The sequence below is a fragment of the Rhinolophus sinicus genome, chromosome 7 (genome assembly GCF_057876585.1).
Source record: "Rhinolophus sinicus isolate RSI-liver-muscle chromosome 7, RSI-T2T, whole genome shotgun sequence".
Lineage (NCBI taxonomy): Eukaryota > Metazoa > Chordata > Mammalia > Chiroptera > Rhinolophidae > Rhinolophus > Rhinolophus sinicus.
Genome location: NC_142507.1, coordinates 36,803,056 through 36,821,223, shown reverse-complemented (window position 1 = coordinate 36,821,223; position 18,168 = coordinate 36,803,056). Strand labels below are relative to the sequence as shown.

General features: G+C 35.4%; 2 protein-coding genes across 4 annotated transcripts in view; both read right to left on the bottom strand.

The window, feature by feature from the left end:
• The window catches only part of SLC71A1 (solute carrier family 71 member 1), a 42,283-nt gene extending 35,038 nt beyond the window's left edge, over window positions 1-7,245 (bottom strand). Inside the window, exon 1 of the mRNA XM_074319053.2 lies at window positions 7,002-7,245. Coding sequence (XP_074175154.1) covers window positions 7,002-7,085 — 84 coding nt within the window. The 5' untranslated portion in view covers window positions 7,086-7,245. The remainder of the gene's footprint in view (window positions 1-7,001) is intronic.
• Window positions 7,246-9,998: 2,753 nt separating this feature from the next.
• The window catches only part of SLC35A3 (solute carrier family 35 member A3), a 36,969-nt gene continuing 28,799 nt past the window's right edge, over window positions 9,999-18,168 (bottom strand). For all 3 annotated transcript variants that reach the window (XM_019747031.3, XM_074319055.2, XM_088799460.1), the window contains exon 8: window positions 9,999-18,163. In XM_019747031.3, the coding sequence (XP_019602590.1) occupies window positions 18,073-18,163 (91 nt within the window). In that variant the 3' untranslated portion in view covers window positions 9,999-18,072. The remainder of the gene's footprint in view (window positions 18,164-18,168) is intronic.

Below are 18,168 nucleotides of genomic sequence, written 5' to 3'. Positions count from 1 at the left end.
TCAGGTGTAGCCATAATGATATCAGACGAAACAGACTTCAGGGTGAAAAGATAACAGGAGACAAAGATGGACATTTCATAATGGTACAGGGGACTATACAACAAGAAGATGTAACAGTCATCAATATTTATGCCCCCAATCAGAGAGCACCGAAATATACCAAGCAACTAGTAACAGAACTAAAGGGAGAATTTGACCAACACACAATTATACTAGGGGACTTAAATACATCATTGACAGCTATGGAAAAATCATCCAAACAAAATAAATAACGAAATAGCACCCCTAAATGACACATTAGATGAAATGGACATAATTGACATATATACAGCACTTCATCCTAAAACATCAGACTATACATTCGTTTCTAGTGTACATGGAACCTTCTCAAGGATAGACCATATATTGGGACATAAAATCAGCCTCAGCAAATTTAAGAAGATTGAAATCATACCAAGCATATTCTCTGATCACAAAGCTTTGAAATTGGATATCAACTGCAAAAAGAAAGCAGGAAAAAACACAAATACATGGAGATTAAACAACATACTTTTAAAGAATGACAGGGTCAAAGAAGAAATTAGAGGGGAGATCAAAAGATACATAGAAACAAATGACAATGAAAATGAATCCTACCAAAATTTTGGGGATGGAGTGAAAGCAGTTTTAAGAGGGAAATTTATATCATTACAGGCCTATCTCAAGAAACAAGAAAAATCCCAAATAAATAACCTCATGTTACACTTTAAAGAACTATAAAAAGAAGAACAAGTGAAACCCAAGGTCAGCAAAAGAAAGGAAATTAGGAAAATCAGAGCAGAACTAAATGAAATAGAGAACAAAAAGACAACAGAAAAAATTAATGTGACAAACAGCTGGTTCTTTGAAAAGATTAACAAAATTGACAAACCCTTGGCTAGACTCACTAAGATAAAAAAAAAAAAGACAAAATTAACAAAATCAGTAATGAAAACGGGGAAGTTAGCACGGATACCACAGAACACAAAGGATCATCCAAGAATACTATGAAGGACTATATGCCACCAAATTCAATAACCTAGAAGAAATGGACAAGTTCTTAGAAACATACATGCTGAACCACGAAGAACTGGAAACTCTAAACAGACCGATCACCAGTAACAAAATTGAATCAGTCATCCAAAACCTTCCCAAGCAAAAGTCCAGGACCAGATGGCTTCACTAGTGAATTCTACCAAACCTTCAAAGAGGATCTAATACCAATCCTGTTCAAACTCTTCCAAAAAATTGAAGACAGTACGCCCTAACTCATTTTGTGAGGCCAACATTACAGATACCAAACCCTGGTAAGGACAACACAAAAAAAGAAAACTACAGACCAATATCTCTGATGAATACAGATGCAAAAATCCTAAACAAAATTCTAGCAAATCCAATACAACAATGCATTAAAAAGATTATTCATCACGACCAAGTGGGGTTCATCCCCAGGGCACAAGGATGGTTCAGCATCCGCAAATCCATCAATGCCATACATCACATAAACAAAATAAAGGACAAAAATCATATGATTATATCAATTGATGCAGAAAAAGTATTTGACAAGATACAACATCCATCTATGATTAAAACACTTAATAAAATAGGTATAGAAGGAAAATACCTTAACATAATAAAGGCCATATATGACAAACCCTCAGTTAATCTCATAATTAATGGTGAAAAACTGAAGCCATTTGCTCTACATTCAGGAACACGACAGGGCTGTCCCCTATCACCTCTGCTTTTCAACATAGTGTTGGAAGTCCTTGCCAGAGCAATCAGGCAAGAGAAAGAAATAAAAGGCATCCAAATTGGGAATGAAGAAGTTAAATTGTCACTCTTTGCAGATGACATGATGCTATATATAGAAAACCCTAAAGACTCCACCAAAAAGCTATCAGAAACAATCAACGAACACACTAAAGTTGCCGGTACAAAAGTCCATTGCTTTCCTATATACTAACAATGAAATTTCAGAAAAAGGAATACAAAGAAAAATTCCTTTTGCAATTGCAGCAAAAAGAATAAAATACCTAGGAATAAACTTAACCAAGGATGTGAAAGACCTACGCTGAAAACTATAAGACATTTTTAAAAGAAATTGAAGAAGACACAAAGAAATGGAAAGACATTCCATGCTCACGGATTGGAAGAATCAACATAGTTAAAATGGCCATATTACCCAAAGCAATATACAGACTTAATGCAATCCCCATCAAAATCCCAATGGCATTTTTTTAAAGAAGTAGAACAAAAAAAAAAAATCATCAGATTTGTTTGGAACCACAAAAGACCCCGAATAGCCAAAGCAATCTTAAGAAAAAAGAACAATAATGGAGGTATCACACTCCCTGACTTTAGCTTGTACTACAGGGCTACAATAATCAAAACAGCATGGTATTGGCAGGAAAACAGACACATAGACCAATGGAATAGAATTGAGAACCCAGAAATAAAACCAGATAAATATGGACAGATAATTTTTGACAAAGAAGCAAAAAACATGCAATGGAGGAAAGACAGCCTCTTCAATAAATGGTGCTGGGAGAATTGGATAGCCGCGTGCAAAAGAATGAAACTGGACTGCTATCTGTCACCATGTACCAAAATCAATTCAAAATGGATCAAAGACTTAAGCATAAGATCTGACACAATAAACTGCACAGAAGAAAACACAGGTACTAAACTTTTAGACCTTGGGTTCAAAGAGCATTTTATGAATTTGACTCCAACGGCAATGGAAGTAAAAGCTAAAATAAATGAATGGGACTGTATAAAACTTAAAAGCTTCTGCACAGCAAGAGAAACCATCGACTGAATAAAGAGGCAACCAACTGAATGGGAGATTTTTACAAACAGTGCCTCCGATAAGGGGCTAATATCCAGAATATACAAGGAACTCATGCAACTCAACAAGAAAAAGACAAACAACCCAATTGAAAAATGGGCAGAGGACCTGAAGAGACATTTCTCCAAAGAGGACATACAAATGGCAAATAGACATGAAAAAAGCTCAACATCACTAATCATCAGAGAAATGCAAATCAAAACCACAATGAGATATCACCTCACCCCAGTCAGAATGGCTATCAGCAACAAGACAAATAGTAACAAGTGTTGGAGAGGCTGTGGAGAAAAAGGAACCCTCAGACACTGTTGGTGGGAATGCAGACTGGTGCAGCCGTTATGGAAGGCAGTGTGGAGGTTCCTCAAAAAATTACGAAAAGAATTAGCATATGACCCAGCAATCCTTCTCCTGGGTATCTACCCAAAAATCTGAAAACATTTATACATAAAGACACGTGTGCTCCAATGTTCATTGCAGCTTTGTTTACGGTGGCCAAGACGTGGAAACAACCAAAATGTATTTCGATAGATGAATGGATAAAGAAGTTGTGGTATATATACACAATGGAATACTATTCGGCGGTAAGAAAAGATGATATAGGAACATTTATGACAACATGGATGGATCTTAAGAGTATAATGCTAAGTGAAATAAGTCACAGGAAAAGCGGAGAACCGTATGATTTCACTGATACGTGGTATATAGACCAAAAACAACAAAAGAACAAGACAAACAAATGAGAAACAAAAACTCATAGACACAGACAATAGTTTAGTGGTTACCAGAGGGTAAGGCGGGTGGGGGTGGGAGATGAGGGTAAGGGGGATCAAATATATGGTGATGGAAGGAGAACTGACTCTGGGTGGTGAACACACAATGGGATTTATAGATGATGTAATACAGAATTGTATACCTGAAATCTATGTAATTTTACTAACAATAGTCACCCCAATAAATTGAAAAAAACAAACAAAAAACTCCTGTATAGAATCACACACACTTTCACATAGTTTATCTTATTGTATACCACTCAAACACACAACCTATTAAGTCTTACCCTGGCTTCAGAGCCAAGTGAAATAGAATTTCAAGAAAAGAAAAACATTTAGTAAGTTACGGTTAACCTGGTTCATTTAGAAGGGTTCATTTCTTTCAAATGTTAAAAGCTGTAATAAATCTAATGTTTTGACAAATCATTAACATCTCACTACTAGCTCTGTTGATAAATATTAAAACTGGCTGATCAGGCTTGCAAAGATGCCATCAGCAGGAGAAGGCAAAATAATTTTATGAACATTGTTGAACCCTAGGAAGAAAAATGAAGGGGGTCACAGGTAAGTGTCATTGGCCAGGGATGTGAAAGACTGTTCAGAGCCTGTCATGCATGACCATATAGCCTCAGACACCTGAGTTTGAATGAATTCGCCCACTGGTGAAACTTACACAAGACACAGAACAATTATCAAATGGCACAATTATCAAATGGCACTCCCATTCTCAAAAAATGTTCGTAATGGTGGTAGTCTGACCGATTATAAGTACAGAGGCCAAAACACAAATGCCATTCTAAAATCATTTCTGTCTTTATGAAAGTTATACTTTTTAAGTTAGGTTTGTTTTATTTTGGGGCCGGCCCGGTGGCTCAGGTGGTTGGAACTCTGTGCTACTAACGCTGAAGGCTGCTGGTTCGATTCCCACATGGGCCAGTGGGCTCTCACCACAAGGCTGCGTGTTCGACTCCTCGACTCCCACAAGGGATGGTGGGCTGTGCCCCCTGCAACTAAGATTGAACATGGCACCTTGAGCTGAGCTGTCACTGAGCTCCCGGATGGTTCAGTTGGTTGGAGCGTATCCTCTAAACCACAAGGTTGCTGGTTTGACTCCCGCAAGGGATGGTGGGCTGTGCCCCCTGCCAACTAACAACGGCAACTGGACCTGGAGCTGAGCTGCGCCCTCCACAACTAAGATTGAAAGGACAACAACTTGACTTGGAAAAAGGTCTGGAAATACACACTGTTTCCCAATAAAGTCCTGTACCCCTTCCCCAATAAAATCTTTTTTAAAAAAAAAAAGAGGCTTTTTTCATTTACAGCTAGATTAAAATACAAATGCTGCAAAAAATTACACTGATACATATATAATATCCCAATTATACATAGGAAGAAAAAATATCTAGGAATGTGTTAGTACACACATTTTTTATCACTTTAAATATGTTTTTATCACTTTAAATTCACATACTAGGCCTTGCAGGATTCAAAGATGCATAAACAGAGCCCTTATTCTAAAGTGGTATCCAGTGCTCTTAGAATAGAAAGTGCAGCTAAGTCTATCAAGATGATAACTGATAACCCCCCATGCCAGATCCCTCCAGAAATGTTTTTATTTATTTTATGTGCCTGCCTTCTTAAAACATTGCGGGTGTAAAAATTGTACTTTGTGTCCAAAAACAACCTATGAATTCACTACAACTTTAATAAATAACAAGATAAAAAGGAATCTCTTCCATCTAACAGGATTTGCAATGAAAGCATCTGCAACAAAGTGAATCCAAACTCCAGAGGTAACAAAACTGAATTTACAAGGAAAATGAAGGTTTCTGGATCACAGCGTTGTTATCTTTTGCAAAGACTACTTATCTTAAATATCTCTTGCTTTTATAAAGCACAATCTTTCGTTGCTTCTATTATGTAGATTTTATGAAGAATTTAAAACACCAAGTCCATATGGTTGACAAAGGCAATCGGTATTTTTTCAAACTATTTCTCCACGTGGTAGTTCTTACCAACTTGGCCAAAAGAGCCAGCACTATCCACATCTGGTTTAATCAAATAAACACTTTAATTAATCAAGTATAACAAAAAAGATCTTAGGATTTGAATTTCAAAGTTTCTTTTGTCACCAAATGTCAAATCCATGGCATCTAAGAAATCTGACCATTAACTAAAAGTATATTCTGGAATGACAATTGCATATATCCCAAGCTTTCAAAATTTTAGCATATTGACTAGGCAGTGTCTGAAATGTCAAAAAAGTTGTTTCAAATGAATTCAGCAAATCCTCAGAGATGGCCTACTTACACATTTACACTGTGCTAGGAGCCCTGATCAAGGCACCTACAAAATATAAACAAATACAGAGTAAAAGGAACCATTTCTGCACACTTCTGGGGAAAGTAAAACATGTTATTTCATCTTTCCCTTCTATTTCGGAACGAGATACCAAAGAATGCAACAAAGACCAGAAAGTGTAGCAACTGAGAAATAACAGCACAAAAAAGTACAGGCGAGTTATTTTCAATTAAAAATCCTACGTCCCCTGCTGGTTAACTGCAGCACACCGCATAAAGTTTATTGTGATGACAACTATTTCGAAAAAGCAAAAATTTCTCTTGCCCTCAATCTGTCTTCCTTTCAAAGAGTCTTCTGATCCTCTGGCCATGATCAATTCTATTTAGCATTTTTATTTTAAAATACACAAGGTGATTTTAAAACAACAAGGTGATTAGATTACTGTTTTGAAAACGAGCAGATTTCAGTCTAGGCCCAGGTGTCCTCCGTCAAGCTGCTGACTCGGGGAAGTGGACAGCCCACCTTCCCACACTGTCTATGGTTCTGGGAACAGCTATGGGCAGGGCACTGACCCAGAACCACGGGGAAAAAGAAAGCTAACCCACTACGTGCCCCAGCGTTGTCGCCGCACCAGATGTCACCCGGTTAGCAGCATATGGATGGGCAGGGGCTGCTCCCGGCCCCTTCGAAAGCGCGGCGACGGCTTCTGCGGGGGCGAGGGACACGGAGGGCGGGAGGGCCCGGTGTCGATTGCTCCCCGCGACGGAAGCGCACGTGGGGCTCCAGGCCTCAGGCCTCCAGGGGCGGCCAAGGTAGAGGGCGGCAGGTGCGGGAGAGGCCAGCGGCTCCTCCCAGATAATGGGCCCCGGAGGCCGCAGGCCGGGCCGGGAGGAGAGCCCCCGGAGCCGAGGCCCGGGGACCTGAGGCAACGTCCCCGCAGACGGGGTGGGAAGGCGGAGGCACTCAGGGGAGGCCGGAGGAGGCAGCGCTAGGGCAGAAAGAAGTCGAATGGGTGGGGGTGGGAGGCCGAGGGACGCTTCCCGGCGCGGTACCCAGCTCACCGTGCCTCCGTCCTTAATGATGATCTTCTTGGCCAGCATGATACTGCGGTTCGCGGCCCGTTTCTTCTTCTTCCCCTGGGTCATTTTACCATCCTCGAGTCCTGGCGCTGCTGCAGCCACTCCCGGGGAGGCCGGCCCCAGCGGCGAGTGCCGTCCCGCCACTACTGCCGGGCCGAGCCGCTCTGGGCGCCCGCCGCCATCTTGAGGGCCCGGCCTGCCTCGGGCGGCGCGTCACATCGTGCGATCGGCCGAGGCGCCTGCCCCGCCCCGCGCACGTGACGCTGCCGGCCGGCTCTCCAGCTCCGCGGTCGCGGCTCCGGAAGACCCGCGCTCTTAATCCTCAAACAGCCTGGGCGGTAGGGACCGTTAGTCACCTTCACAGGTGAAGAAATGCAAATTTCTGTAAATTACTTGCTCAGGGAAATACGGCTGACAAATAGTTGTTGCACTGTAATTCTAGCCAGGTTTCCTCAACTATTAGCACTCCCTCCAACTGTGTTCTAACCAAAGAATCGAAGGAAACAGTTGAAATCGTTTTCCAGAAATAGGGTGTAACTGAAGGGATAAAGATAAACTGGTTTTTCAGAGTTTTTTGTCCCGGTGCGCGGGGCTTCCTGAGCTCAACTGGAGCACGCCTGTTTCCAGCAGCTCCCTATAGTCTTGGGACCTTTTCCTTATTCTCCGCCAATAAAAATTTACATAACCTGTGTCACACTTTATAGCCCACTACCTGTTTTGCCATATTGTTTAAAAATCAATTTTATGGGGGGAGGGGGGCAGGAGGCGGGATTGCTATTAATAGAAAGGACAATTCACCAAGTGGAATATGGACTACAGATTAAAGTATGACCATGTTAAATTTTGATTTTTGTGTTATGTAGATATTAGCCTATTCCTTAAGAAATACACACCAAAGTCTTAACGAATGAAGGGATATGATGCGTGCTACCTACAAATGGTTAGGAGATAACATGCATGTATATGGAAGGAGGGGGTACTTTGTTACACAGCTATAGATAACTAATACATGGGGTAAAAAGGATGTGTTTTTTTGTGCTATTCTTGCAACTTTTCTGTAAGTTTGAAAGTTATTTCAAAATAAAATATTCAAAAATAAATTTGGTTGAGTTTTCTGTTCCTTCTATGCTTGTGACTGGAAACAAAACAAACCAATTTCCATGAAAAAAAGAAAGGCATTTTAGCCTCATAGATACTTCAAGCTAATTTTCCCATCAATAGATAAACTCATTATTTGTTTTAAAATATTCTCTTGCTGAAATAGTTGAATTCCAATCTGAAGCTCTTCAGAAAAAGTAACGTGAGATAGGTTTCATAACTGAATTCCAGAGTATCTTATTTCGGATGATTAGAGGGCTGGTAAGATCATTTACTGATTTTTTATAGCCCCTCAAAATCATACTTCATCCAGCAGCACCAATTTTATCCTTAAGAACTGATTATTGTCCAGTCATTCAAAAACACTGATACCTACGTTTGTCAGTTTTACTAGACACTGAGGCTACATCAAAAATGAAACTGTATTTATCTGCATGCAGCTTACATTATACTGGAGAACACGATTACAAAACAAACACAAAAGAAAGATTATTTCAGATTGTGGTTAATGCTGTTGAAAATGACATAAGAGAAATTTAACACATACTGAAATGTCTAGAATGTCCCAGGTCTTGTGCTAGAAGAGTTGCAATAATAATAAGAGATGAATCTTGTTCTAACAGACTTACTGTGTATATACTTGTGGCTTTTTATGTGACTTGGGGTTGTGAAGATTCACAAACTTTAAGAGGTTGATATGTCAGGGTTCTTCAGTTGCAGTCAAAAGAAACGAGCACTGGCTAACGTAAGCAAAAGGGAATGATTTCGAAGGATAATGGGAATTCCAGAATTAGCGAGAAGGGCACGAATGGGGCTTGGAAACACACAAGAACCAGGGTTGGAAAGATCATGAGAGCACTTCACGAGGCACTTTGGAAGGGAGAGGGGTCCCTTAGAAGGGCAACTGGCTAAAGCTAAATATTCCTAAAGAAACAAAAATTTACGAGTACCACAGAATGCCCCAAATACACCCTTTATTAAAGAAACTGCAGTTCACTACATCGACAGAAGAGGGCATCCTTTAACAATGAAACAGTAAGTCACCACATCCCTTCCATAGAACGATCTGTTCTTGCTGATCCAAGGAAATTCTATATATTTTGGCAGTAACAGAAAAAACCACCAAAAACCTATACAGGGCTACTACAGAAGCAAAAAGGAAAATGAAGACTTTTCAATCAATAGAAAATACTACCCTCTAAAAATAGGAAGCAGAGGAAAACTATACCTAACACTACAATATGAGTATCATTACACAAGGAATTGCAGACATAAAAGGATGTGACAAATAAAAATTTTAAAACTCAAAAGGAAGATCTGAAATGCGAGTTGATCAAACTCAGGCAATATACTGAAACAAAATCATCTAAAAAATGAAAACTAAATTACAGTGTTCCTAAGAGAGAATAAATACAAATGAAAGTAATAAACATGGAGAAAAGGAATAAATCAGCTACAAGAACAAAATAGGGGAAAAAAGGATCAGAGAGAAAATTATATGGAAAAAAGGATCTTGGCCTCCAGGCAAAAACCAACAACAAAAATTAACATTTTTGGCAGGGACTAGGGCGAGAAAATAGTATGTAAATAGTATATGTTCTAATCAAATAGAAAAAAAGCAACTAGAAAATATAAGATGGCTGAAGAAGCAGCATAAGTTCATTGACTGTCACAAAGGCAATGAGATGGGAGTCAAAGAACATCATTTAAAGATGGAAAACTAAATAGTAGAAGACTGGACAAGCAAAAGGAGGGCTCTGAGAGCATTATGTAAAATGTTATCAGTGTACATGTACCCACTAGAACATACAAACCTTTCTAAACATAAAAAGAAATTTTAAAAGCAAACACTCCACATAATGAAACAAGTAAATATACATATTTGTTTATAGCAATATAAATATTTGTTTATTTTTCAAAAAGAAGTATAGAAAAGACAAACTAGAAACTAATGAATATAACCATAGGAGGTTGTTAGGAATGGGGTGAAGGGATAAGCATGACAGCTAGAATTCTCTGAGTAAATATTTTATAGTTTTAACTTTGAACCTTGTAAATGCTTCAGGTATTCAAAATAAAAAATTTTAAGGAAATGCTAAAATTGAACACAAATGAACCTAATTATATCACATTGATAACATAACCAGGTCGAGAAAAGAGGGATTTCCATAAATTTTTGAACTCTGTGCTCTGACTATACATCTTTAGTGAGCTATTATTCTACTGACAAAGAAAACTGAAATTTTATTAAGTATGTTTACCATTAGTAATACTGGTATTGTAGTGCTGAAACATATACCACATTTTAAAACATGTGAGCAAATACATGAATGTTATTCAGAACCAATATTTTAACTATTAGAACAGAGGCAAATATAAAATAAGAAAAAACCTTGTAATGCTAAATTTTAATTGTAAATATCAATTTGAATTTTTATATCTTTTAAAAAATTTATATCTTAGCTCTGTCCATTGAACTTGACTAGAAGCAGATGAAGTCCAAATTCCATTCCCCCTAAAAGAAGGAGGCCTCTTTGGAGAACTAGCTGATAATCCAGGTTTGGGATAGGACAAGTATACAGTGAGCAAGGAAGCAAGACTAATGTAATGTCCAAGACACAGGAGGTGGTAGTTCGCAGTGGTTTCTACTGGCTCATAGTATGAACCCCAAAAAGCACTGTGACTGTAATTGACATTCCATTGAGTATTTTGAAGATACAGTGATAGTTGAAAAAAGAAGGGCATTGGGAAAAAGGAGGGGAAAACAGTCTTTTTTAAATAGAATGTAAACTAATAAGTGTAGAAGAAAATTAGAGAATTAAACTTTTTGAAACACCACATTGTACCTCAACGTAATGTATGATTCAGTTAAGAATCATAGATGCCAAAGCCATTGAATGAAAGGAAATAGAACATTCCCATGATGCCAAAATAATACTCTAGAGATTATTAATTACTAAGGAAAAAAGTGAATTTTATAATGGAAAGATCTGGTAGTCACCACCTTGACTAAATGATTATCATCATTAACGGTGAGACAATCTAGAATTATGTCTTCCGATGTAATACATCATGGCGGGAAAGAAGTCACATCACAGGAAAAAAAAGTCACATCATGGGGAAACAAAGCCATGGGGGTGCAAGGAAGGGTCTACTAGACTAAGAGACCATCAAAAACAAAGTATGAACCTCGATTGAATCCTGGTTCAAACACAAAAAAGCTGTAAAAAGTCATTTTTTTGAGATAATTGGAAATATGTGAATATGAATTTATGTTGTACAATTGAATTATTTTAAGTTTTCTTAAGTGTGATAATGGTATTGAGTTTAATTAGGAAAACGTCCTTATTTTCAGAATATGTATACTGACTGTTTAGGACTAAAGTGTTCTGATTAAATTAGTATGGCAAAATGTTAATAATTGTTGAATTTAGGTTGAAATTAAGTGGGCATACCATTCTTTCAACTTATGCTTAAAATATTTCAAAATGAAAAGCTGGAAAAAAAATTTTTTTTTTTTTAAAAAGGTCTTTAACAGGCCTACTTGTGAGCACATGTAAATAACCCATTGATTAACCAAAGCTAAGCTGGCATAACCTGTCAGCATGATTAAAGCCTATAAAATGGTAATGATATTATAAAAACAAAATATTCAAAACAAAAGCAAACCTGGCCTATAAAATAAATGGAAACAGATAATATGAAGTAATGGGAATTTGGAGAATTATGCTAATTACATCCAAAGTAAGCTTCAAGTTTTAAAATTCTAGAACCTATAGCAATACTTTTGAAACAGTCATACAATGAAACATGGACCCACTCACCTGTCATTTTTTTGTAATCCTATCAGTCAGCCAAGAAATATTATTCTACCTTTGCTATACTGTTTGAATATATTAGAAAAAGCTATTAGCATCATAAATTTTAACTGTTGTAATTACTATCCAAGCATAATAAAATAAAATAGAACATAATAAAACTTTAGCCTAAAGGAAAAAACTTAAACTCTCAATAATTAGAAATCATCCCTGTATGTGCAGTGTCTTTTAAAAAAGAGTAAACACAAAGATATTCACTTAAAAGTACACAAGTGAAGTTTGATTTAGCACATGTAACTAAATTTCTCAAATACTCCACATTTAAAGTACGTTTTATCAAGAGTGCATTTTCAGATGATTACCCCAAAACACTATAATAGTCATTATTATTTTAAACCTTCAGTGAGATCTACTTTAAAAAGGATGGAAGTATACATCTTGGAAAACTCTTTATTTCCAAAAGAATACCATGTTATTTGTTTTAAAGAAGTTATTTTAGCATATTAGAAATTCTAAATGAATAAATGTAAGTAAATGCAGAAATGAAAAACAACTGATTACATCCAATGGGGGGGTGACTTAACCCTAGTAAAGGATGACTGGAAATGACCTATAAATAGTGAAGCCCTACTGTGAGCCAAAGTAGCAACTGGCATCAGTTTTATTTTTTAATTCTTCCTTATAATAGTGATGGTAAATGATAATTTACAATTAGCTCAAAATTGTTTGTTAATATACAGCACAGATAAAAGATTTACAAGTTTTTAAATTTATTCTTTAAATATTCCAGCATTTAAAAAAGTTGTAAGTAAACATCAAATCTGAAAATTAAATGAATACAAGTATATGCTATATAGCACTGTATCTGATTATAACCACATTTTTCTACCCTTGAGTCATTTTTTATTCAGAATCATTTGACAAAACTTCTGAAATTAAAAATGGTTTCTATAAACAATTGTCAATGCTTGTGTCATCCTCATTAGTTCAGAATATGTGTAGGAAAAATGGTCACTGTGTAGTAAGGAATTAGGCCTTACACACCCAAACAAAATTCTGGCCTACATCTTTAGGAGGTCCCAGTTATAGGAGTGCCTTTGTTTTCCTGGTGGGCCCCTCAGACCACATCTGATAATTTGTGCTAACAAGATGACTCAGGGTGAGCCCCTGGAGTCTGATGGCAGCCAGATCTCCAGGAAGGAGCAGAGGTTAGAGAGTAAGTTCAACCATGTGGGTAATCAATCTATTATGCCAAATAATAAAGCTTCAATAAAAATCTGACAAGAAGCTTGGGAGAGCTTTCCTGGTTGGCAGTACTCTGTGTAGACTACCCTACATTGTGGCCAGGAGTAAATAATACTGTCCATGACTCCATGGGAGTGGACAACTGGAAAGGATGACTGGAGTTTGGCCCTCCTTTAGACTCAGCCCTATATGTCTCTTCCTTTTGCTGATTCTAATTTGTATTCTTTTTCTGTAATAAATGGATTTTAAGTATAATAGTTTTCAGTGAGTTCTTTCTAGTGAATTATCAAACCCGAAGGTGTATTTGGGAAACCCCTGGATTTCAATCACCAAGACACTCTCTGCAATGGTAGAATTTCAAATCTTTGGGATTTGAAGGTAATTATTTCCTCTTTGCTGTTTTCTTTTCTGGGGTGTGTATGTAATCAGTCCTGTTTTGAAGGAATTCCCTTTTTTAGGACAGTAAGAAAGACTATCATGATGATTACTGCTGGTCACTCTCGGACTGTTGAATAGTAGTAGCATCTATCAGATTTAAATTATGAGGTGGATTTGCATAGCACTGAGATTTAAGGATTGTGATATAGAATACTCAACAAAAGAAGTATTCTAGTACAAAAAAAAAACTAAAGAAGTGATTTTCATGAGAAGATACCAAAGAAAAGTATACTTTTTTAAAATGCTGAGATCCTTATATTAGTGATCTTTTAAAATAAGATCTTTTAAAAGCATTCTATATAAGGTTACATCCTCTCTATTGCTTATCATTTGATCTCTATGCATTAAACTGATACACACAGAAGCATTATATCCAAATTATAAAGAAATTATATACAAATTACTATAATTACTTAACTATAAGGCTAGCAAAGAGATACATTTTTTAAAACAAATTGTAGGCTATTGTCATCATACATGTAGAGAAACTCTAACTAGTTTAAATAAAACCCTGTCTTTCATGCTAAAAGCGTAGACTAGAAAAAAAGATCACATATGTTAAAAGTAATTAGAGAGGTAGGGAAAAGATCAGTGAGTCATTTTTGATATATACAAAGACTAATTCATGGGTTAAATCAGACACAGGGGAATAGGGAAACAAAGAACTATAGGACGAAATTTACATAGAATTATGAAAATAATCTATTTCTATAAATCTAGTTAATAACTGGATACCAAAAAATGACAAAGAAACATCAATTTAAAAAAGCCATTTAACAAAAGACCAGTTTATATATTCCTTGGAATTGTATCATAAAAAATTTAAATATACAAATTACATTCCCAAACCCAAAATAATCTTTCTAAACAAATAAAATACAGACATATAGACAAATGCAGAATCCAAATTATTAAAAAAATTTTTTTAAATCACAGTAAATTATATCTTGTAATAAGAAATAAAACAAAAAAAATGACAGTTACATACCATAGTTAAAATTTCAAAAGCTCAACAATGGAGCAATGGTGACATAATTTATTTAAATAAGTACTATTCACTAATGCCTGTGTAATATACCTACTTTAATATTCTGTTGGACAGTGAATTTAAAGAGCAAATGTTGAAACAACTAAACAATTGAATTATAGTTATTCTTAAAACATCCTAATTTTGCCCATGTGTCCCAAGTTGTGAATTACAGTAATATACTCCAGAAAAAGTCAGGTATTTTGTTTGGTAAAGCAAGGCACAGAGGACCAGATTTTGATAAAGTTACTGTTTCTTTGGTCCTATAATTACTTTAAATATATGCTACATATCCTAGAGATTCTTAAGATGACTTTCAATATAGCATAAATAACTTTTATAAACCTTTTCTCATGTAAAGCATGCATCCACATGTAATTAAATATTGTAACAATGAAAAAGAGTAAATGAGTAATGCTAAACTCTGTTTAAAAAAAACAAACTCAGTTGAATGACTACACAATGACATTTTAAAAGTCCAATAATTTGATATGTAGGAAAAGTACCAATTCTTAAGAGTAGTTAGCATTACACCAAGTCTACTGATCACAAAGTCAATTAGTTTCCTTTCAGATTCTGTCTCCTTAGAATCTAGTTTAAATATCAAACTACCTTTCATGAAATGTGGACATTCAATATAAATTGATGTAAATATTTAAATTTTGCATCTCTAAGCTACCTACATTTTCCATCATAAAAATAGCCTATAACTTCTCTAAAATCACTTATTACAGAATTGATAATATTACTGTGGTGAAACATCCACATGTGGCATCTCAAACTTTTATTCACAAATACAGTATTCTTAATTTTTAATAGAAATATCAATTGGCATTTTCTCCCATGAATTAGCACATTTTTATAAGGAACAAAGTAATTGACACATAAGTAAACTTTAAAAACATAAGAATTTAAATAATCAAGGAGTCGTCATAAGAGATTAATACAATAAGGCTTCTGGAGGTCATCAAAACACATACCACATACACAAGAAAATGGCATTATCTGTATGTAATACATGACATGATCGAAGATACTGATTCACCTCAAATATGATTATTTCTTTATGAATTAAAAATTACAAACTATACAACCCAATCTCTAATAATATTTTCAAACTTACTAGAAAAGCAAAATATAATGAAAAAATGCTTTGAAAATATACTTTAGACTATTTTCTCCTTTCTCACTATTTTTGATTACAATTTTATAAACTTCGTTGGGAATCTTGAAAATTGTGTTATTTTGGACACTTGAAAATATTTTATTACTGTAACTACCATATCTGATATCCAATCATGTACTTGTATCATTTTTTGAAGCGTTAAAATAAGGACACACTAAATCTGAATTAATTGTGAATGCATACTGAATTAATATATAAGTATCCAACAAGACTTCTTGTGGGCTGAACATAAATCTTTATATTTAGTCTCAAATTCTGTGCATTTGCAGGATTTAGATATCACTTAGCTATAGGTAATAAGATGTAAGTCTGAATGTTGTTACAGTCTAAAAATACCATGCTCGAAATGTGGTAAAGTTATTAAGCAAATACTCCAAAAGGTATTTTTACTTGGTCACTGAAAATCATTAAGTCAGGCTTCTAAAAAGTTTGTTTGGTGCCAATTTGCAATTACCAGCAAAATAATTTAAAATATTTTGTAATTTTAAACACATTTAAAGTCTGGATGAAACAGATTAGCCTGTGTCCTGTAGAGTAGATTTGAATCAGCAAAGTAACACAGTCAATCCTAATTAGCCAAGAGTACTCAAGTTTGTGAAGTAGTATTTTTGAGCCAAATTCTGTTCAACAAAATCCATTAGAACAATATAAAAATATTTATTTTTTACAGATTTTAAACCATTAGAACAGACTTAAAAATATATAAAGTATGAATGAAAAAATAAAATACTTCTTATACTCAATAGGTAATTCTGTTTAGCCAATGATTAAATTAAACCCACATTCCAATTTTAGAAAGTATTTTTGACCACCAATTCATCTTATTTCTGCTATTCTCTCTCCCTTGAACCAATTTATTAAATAACTCATGTAATTCGTAACCTCAAGTGCAGCGCTAATGAAAATGGAAAAGAAACCACTATTTTTAAGTCAAGTGGTGGCTCCTTCCCAGCAGCCTTTGCAGGGCCACAGAAAGGGAACCTGGAACTCAGCTACCTCTCCCAGACATGTGACGCTGGGGATGGTGGGTTTATGAGAGGCCCATGAAGTTCAGAGCGGCCTTGAATTTATATAGTGCCTTTAAAAATAATGTAATATCATGGCAACCTGGAATGTCTCCAAGAAAAGTCATTTTGGTCTCAATTCATTGACATCAGTCCTACTATTTTTTTTTTTTGTGGTTGTTTTTGTCAACAGTTATAGATTAAAGGAAGTTTTCACAGATCTATGAGTAAAATACTCATTTGAAAACATTCTACTTGTGTATAGTACATGCTTTGATAGTTCAAAATTCTCCAAATGGAGATATTAGACAATAATAATTTTCTTTTAAATTATTAAAGGAGCATTTAATGCCTTTAAATTACATATTAAAACTTTAATGGAAATTAACACATACAGAAATGTAATTTAAAGTAATACTCAGGATTTATCTGATTTACAGAAAAGAAGTGGAAATAAGAGGTTATGGACAAAACTCCATTAGTGTAAAAGTCACTGGCTACTACTATCTAGCATAGGAGCCAGGGGGCTGCTTTCAGCAGTTTCGAAACTAAAAGATCTTAAAATGTAGATGGAGAAATAGATGTATTTCTCTACATTAAATTTAAATATGAATTTTATTCTCTGACAAATCAGACCCAGAATGTTACTTTATCAATTTTTATGTAGTTGAACAAATAACATTTAGCAATTCCTTGTTTAGTAATCTTTTATATAAATATAAAAATCTCAGATAAGTGAAAATGTTTTTCAGATCAAACTTCTATTTCTTCACAGCTTTATAGGTAATTATAATTTTCAAATTTTGAACATTCCATGTGATTTGATATATCTGTACAGGAAGAGTAAGGTTAAAAAACATTTAATAAGATTAAATAGATCTAATTTGCAGAAATTGGTATCTGACATTTGTTGTGTGTGTGCTGTTGTAAAGAGTGCATAGGACATTTCTGCAGCAATCAAAAAGGTAAATTAAAATCTTTTAAAACTCTGATTTCAAGTTTCCTCCAATAATTCTAATCCCTGGAAATACTTTCAAGTTTTGATTTCTAAGATGCAATAGGTATTTTGTTACATATACACATATTTTATCCTTCAACTTTATATTTTCAAACCATTTGAATAATATGATCAGATTCAGCATGACACCTTCTTAGAATCTGTAGAAGTCCTCTGTGTAAGTTTAACACTGAGATTCCTAGTGCACCATTGTGAAAACCAGTTAAAGACAGTATTCGACTATGCTTTAGTGGGATTTCCTGCAGGTTTGGGATCATAACCATATAGGAAAGTAGCTGCTATTACAAGGATGGCTCCAAGGAAAAAGACACTAAA